Raw genomic sequence first — 6,082 nt, forward strand, 5'->3', positions numbered from 1 at the left:
GTCTAGGAGGAGATGCAAAAAATGTGTTTTCCAAACTTTTCCAAATATCTCAAAAACTTTCCAGGCGGACATTGAGGGTCCTTATGGCAAACTTGTAGAGCAGGTTCACCTGAACATCTGGAAAAAAAAAGTTTGAAAATCGGACCAACGGCGTGGAAGTGATGGCCTTTAACGTAAAACCGTGTATTATAGCGCCACCTTCAGGCCGATTCGAAAAATCTTTCTTGAGCAGCTACCAGCCAACAATATCTGTCATTGGGCCAAATGTCAGGTCTCTACCAATTTACCAACTCACGGGAATTTGCGTTGGGGCAGATGAACAAGAATAATAATATATTCGGATTTAGAAAAACAATAGGGTTTCAGCCCCTTCAGGGCTCGAACCCCTAAAAATGCACAAGGGATAAAAATACATACACAAGGGATAACAATACATACACAGAATAAAAGCAATACACACAAACAGATAAGATCATAAGATGATAAACTTACTGGCATCCAGCTGCCAGTAAGTTACTGTAAAGTTTACAGCAACCTTTTTACATAATGCCAAGGAGAGCAGAGCTGTGGACAGACGAGGGCAAACAAGAGCACCGTCAACCCAGAGAGAGCTAAGGGCACCTATACGGTGGAACTCTGCCCTCCCAGGACTACACACGTCATCAGCACCACCTCTCCGCTTTCACTACACTACCCACAATCCCTTCAAGGAATTGCGCGTGCGAAGCACACATCCCTTCACAATAAAGGTCCAACACACACTTCACACACAGCCCTTCACCATATTATAAAAGTCCTCCACATTCATGGTCAACTCAGGAAACAAGGTCAGACTGCAGGGGACTGTTATGTCTTCAAGATGCAGTACTGCTCTCTGCCTCTGCTAAGATGGAGGTGGAAGAGAAAGGGGTCGTGTTGAGAAGAGTCCCACAGTGGATCCAGATGGGACTGGATGGAGGACAAGGTTAGGGGGGGGAGATGCCTTCCATTTGGAAATAAGTTAGAGGGCAGGGTTGTCTGGCCTCTGGAGTGTGTGTGTGTGTGTGTGTGTGTGTGTGTGTGTGTGTGTGTGTGTGTGTGTGTGTGTGTGTGTGTGTGTGTGTGTGTGTGTGTGTGTGTGTGTGTGTGTGCGTGCGGGTGGTGGTTTGGATGGACTGACGATGGGGGAGAGCTCTTAATCAGTCCCCAGTCAGTCTTTGGGCCCCTCGTCAAGTGGCTCCCATCATCATGACATTTAAAAAATGCATTAATTACCCCGGAACACCCCCCCCCCCTCCCCCCTCCCCTCCCCCCCAAGCCTTTAGTGAAATAAATAAATAAATAAATAAATAAATAAATAAATAAGGAAGATGTGGCGTTCCCCACTGTCTTGTGTCATTTTGAAGGAGTGCTCCCTGGATACTTTACGGCCTATCGCAAGATTGTGCCCATTACGCTGGAGTTCTCTAGGAATTATGGGCCGATTATAAATGTAAATGTGCCCCCCCCCCCCCCCCCCCCCCCCCACCCCCCGCATCACTCCTCTGTCTCTCATGCTCATTATCTCTGTTAGAGGGCGTGGCTTTGAGGTTAGAGGGCGTGGCTTTGAGGTTAGAGGGCGTGGCTTTGAGCTGCTCTCCTCTGTGCGCTCCTTTCTTTGGATTCACAGATCTGGATAAAACTCCATCTGATTCTCTCTTTGGTCTGAACCATGGTGGAGAAGTGGACTTTGTTTTGCTATTGTATAAACCCATGTTTACATTCACATTGTCTCCATGAGGTTATTTTTGGTTCAAGTGCACATTGCTGCATACCGGGCCAAAACGGAGCAGAGTATAAGGAGGAGACCGCAACCAATCAAAAACAAACATGCAAAGTAAACAGTTAGTTTGAATATCTGAATATATTTCTTTGGCATGAAAGTTTGGTCGAATTTTAAAGATATTGAATAATGTGTGAGAATAACAGATATCATCACCAGGTCAAAACGATCTCTATCAGGCATTGAAGAGCCGTATGGGACACACACACACACATGTGTGCCCACACACACACACACACACACACACACACACACACACACACACACACACACACACACACACACACACACACAGACACACACACACACACACACACACACACGTGTGCCCACCCAGCTCATGGAATTGATGACTAAAAATAGAAGAGGATAGATTTCCTCCCAGGGGATGACATCCCATTTGTTTTCATTTTGTAGATGGAACCCCCCCCCCCCCCTGTTCAGATTACTCTCTCTCTCTCTCTCTCTCTCTCTCTCTCTCTCTCTCTCTCTCTCTCTCTCTCTCTCTCTCTCTCCCTCCTGAGGCTACGTGTCTCATCCGCCTTGCCCCTCCCCAGCAACACACATCCTATTATTCCCTAATGGGCGGGAAGTAGGGGGGGGGGGGGGGGGGGGGTTGAGGTGAGGGGGGGGGGGGGGGGGGGGGTGAAGGGGGGGGGGGGTGTAAAGGGGGGGGGGGGTGACCTACTAAGGAGCAGACAGAGAATTCACCTTTGATTTATCTATGTACCTCTGGACGCCAACTCCTTGCTGCACACCACATTCCAGCCACCACGCCACAGTCACCATGCGTGTACAGGTAGCCTGTGTGTGTGTGCATGTGTGTGTGTGTGTGTATGTGTGTGTGTGTGTGTGTGTGTGTGCGCGTGTGTGTGTGTATGCGTGCGTGCGTATATGTGTGTGTTTGTGTGTGTGTGCGTGTGTGTGTGCGCGTGTGTATGTGTATGTGTGTGTTTGTGTGTGTGTGCGTGCGTGTGTGTGGGGGCGGGGGTGTCACTAATAGCTGTAAATTAGGCTATGCCATGTTCACATCCAGCCTGTTCTCCTTGATTTGCGTACAAATAAGAGAACTTTCCACCTTCCCATGATGTGAAGTGAATACAGCAAAGAGTCTTTAAGTGATAACCTCAAAGATTTTCATGTAAATAAATGTCTGTTAAGTAGGGTTGGGTACGTTCACATTTGAACCGATACCGGTATACGGTACCAGTACCTGGAATTCGATACGCTACTGAAAACGGTACCTTTTTCGGTACTTGCACTGTAATAATTTTTTTTTTACAGTTGTAAACAATAAAATAAATAAAAAATCCAAACCTCTCAATTTCACAGGTCGTCCCAGGCAGGCCCAGGTAACGTTTGTCTTAGAGCAGGCCCAGGTAGTCCCAGGCAGGCCCAGGTAACGTTTGTCTTAGAGCAGGCCCAGGTAGTCCCAGGCAGGCCCAGGTAGTCACAACATCCCAGTGGGGTCTGGCTAATATGCTAACATGTGACCATGTTCACTATCCAATCTAGGAGCCCACCTATACTAACCCCCCCCCCCCAATCAACCCCAAGACAGATTCCTAGTATGTGAAAACACACGGCAAATAAAAATAATTCTGGTTCTGATTATAATAATGGAAATAGCTTTAAAACGAGGGTGAGATGTGAGGATGACTCCAAATTGGAAGCAGTTAATTCACTTTATTTCACTATAATTAAATAAGGAGCTAGAGTGAAGGAAAGGGAAGAATGACCTGTTATTATGAAAGCACCAACAAATAGATCTCTCAACCTCGCTGTGAGGAGCCCACCGGTCAACTTGGCCAAACCTACAACTAAAGCTAAAAACCTACAACTATAAAAGCTCAAAACAGTTTTTGGCCTGACATCACGCTCCGGTGTATTATTTATCCTATGGACCTTTATTAATATTTTGTGGTGTTTGCTTTAAGAGAAATTGCCTTTTTAAAGATTGATGAGAGCCTTTGTGCATGCAGTGTGTCTGTGTGTGTGTGTGTGTGTGTGTGTGTGTGTGTGTGTGTGTGTGTGTGTGTGTGTGTGTGTGTGCGTGCTCGCGTGCGCGCGCATGCGTGCGTGTGTGTGTTTTGTGGGAGCCAGGGTTGGAATTTCACGGTGGCCACGATGGCTTTGCCCCTCTAGCTTCTGGCCGTGATGCCCCAAAAACCACCATGGTGCCCGGCTGCTATATACTGTCCAAATCTCAAGGTTGTTTTCAAGGTCCCATTTGATGCTATTTTTAGCTGTTTAAAACATGTCTCATGGGTCTTTAAAACAAGGTTATGAATTCTGTTGCACCCCCCCCCCCAAATCCAGCCTCTGTGGGAGTTCTCTATTCGCTCTGTCGCTCCCCTCATTAACTATGCGCTGTTTTGAGGGGGCGGGGCCTCTGATAAGAATAAGATAAGCTGTTAGGATAGATCCATCTTTGGTGCAGTTGATTGTTTTCATTGTTTCCGTTCTACGTTCTGGTGGTTCTGGTGGTTCTGGTGGTTCTGGTGGTTCTGGTGGGGGCGGCGCTGTAAGCGGGCAAATTAAATGAGTGCTATTTTGTGATGTCACAAAGTTACAGAAGTCAAAATGACTCGTTTGGAGGCACTTTTACCTTACATGGCTGCTGTGGATTTATGTGTTTTGAGACTTCCGTGATGTAACATATCCTAGTCCTTTAGAAATGAAAGAGGTGAGGGAAATCATGTTTTACATCACCTTCACACCTGGGTTACACAGCCCTCTATCTTGATGAACATGTTGTGGACCGAACAAACGAACGACCCACCAACAACAGAGTCACTTGGTCACTTGCCACCCAGAAATGTGGAACCCCGCAGCAGTTAATAGTATGAGTTGTGTCAAACAAACGTTAATATCTCAAAAACTATACATCACATCGCTTATATTTTGACATTCTGAGTGAGAGCAGAAGTAGCTCAAGAGTTTGATGTATAAGATATGCATGTCGTGTTAAAGTTGTTTGAACTGTTGCAGTTTTTAAAATGTAAACAGAGTTAACTGGCTAGAGTCAGCCACTCAAGCCTCGCGCCACTTGGGCTCCATAGGGTTCCATTGCCCTTGCCACCGAGTGACGCGGTTTGTTTACCAAAATGCTGCTCGGCTGATCCCTCATATAGAGAGCCACTAAAGGTGTGTTTAAGCACGATATGTGACCACAAGATGTAAGCATAAGAATTAGCCTAGGCCCATAGATTGTCATAGACATTGTGACATCATCAGTGATGGTGTCCCCAGTGAGGATGTCATCAGTTATGTCACTTGAGTGGTGCAGCTGCTTCTATAGGTGTGTTTGAGCATGTGAGCAGGAGATCGAGCACGAGATTTAGCCTATAGGCCCATTGTCAGAGACATTGTTACATAATCAGTGATGATGTCATCCGTGATAATGACATCAGTTATGTCACTTGAGCCATTGTGATGTCTTTAGTGTCTGTCACAAATCGCCTTCACCGAGCAATTGTGATGTCACCGGTGAAGATGTTATCAGCGATGTCATCGGGGTGACATCATCAGTTTACCTTGCTACTGTATAAAGCGCGGATGATGTCAGACCTTATTCTAAGCGCTGATAAATCCTTCCCTGCTGACGTTGAGAAATTGGACGATTGGTGACCGAGCCATTCATCTGAAGCGGTAAAATTAGGGGCGTCAACTTGACCAGGTGTCTCATTAGCCAAGCGGAGGTAAAGAGCTTCATCGAGAGGTGCATGATGGCAGTGGGAACCAAGCCGCACCACGCCCGCAGCCTGGGCCAGGTGCTGGTGGAGGGAGACCGCAGGGGCCACTACAGCCACGGCCTCAACAGGATGGACATCTATGTGAGAGACATCCAGTCGGGGATCTGCGAGAAGGACGGCGAGCCGGTCGTGGAGAAGGAGACGGTGGCCACGGCGCTGGTGGACGGCAGGAACCTGCTGGGCCCCGTGGTCGGCAACTTCTCCATGAGCCTGGCCATCGAGAAGGCCAAAGCGGTGGGCATCGGCTGTGTGGTGGCGCACGGCTCCAACCATTACGGTATCGCCGGATACTACGCCATGCAAGCTTTGAAGGAAAACATGATCGGCATGTCGTACACCAACACATCCCCGCTGGTGGTGCCCACGCGCGGTAAAGTGTGCACCCTCGGCACCAACCCCATCAGTGTGGCGGCCCCCGCTAAAGACGGAGACAGCTTTGTGCTGGACATGGCCACCTCCACGGCCGCACTTGGAAAGGTGGAGCTCCACGACCGGCGGGGGGAGAGCATCCCGGAAGGCTGGGGCT

General features: G+C 48.1%; 1 protein-coding gene across 1 annotated transcript in view; it reads left to right on the forward strand.

Moving 5' to 3' along the window:
- Positions 1 to 888: 888 nt before the first annotated feature.
- LOC310776655 (putative oxidoreductase YjmC) overlaps positions 889 to 6,082 on the forward strand; it is a gene marked incomplete at both ends in the record, with an annotated part of 5,670 nt that continues 476 nt past the window's right edge. Inside the window, 3 exons of the mRNA XM_083636826.1 lie at positions 889 to 964; positions 1,553 to 1,589; positions 5,451 to 6,082. The exon at positions 5,451 to 6,082 is cut by the window's right edge and continues 476 nt beyond it. Coding sequence (XP_083492952.1) covers positions 889 to 964; positions 1,553 to 1,589; positions 5,451 to 6,082 — 745 coding nt within the window. The remainder of the gene's footprint in view (positions 965 to 1,552; positions 1,590 to 5,450) is intronic.

This window comes from Poromitra crassiceps (assembly GCF_964638095.1).
Source record: "Poromitra crassiceps genome assembly, chromosome: 5".
NCBI classification, from domain to species: Eukaryota; Metazoa; Chordata; class Actinopteri; order Beryciformes; family Melamphaidae; genus Poromitra; species Poromitra crassiceps.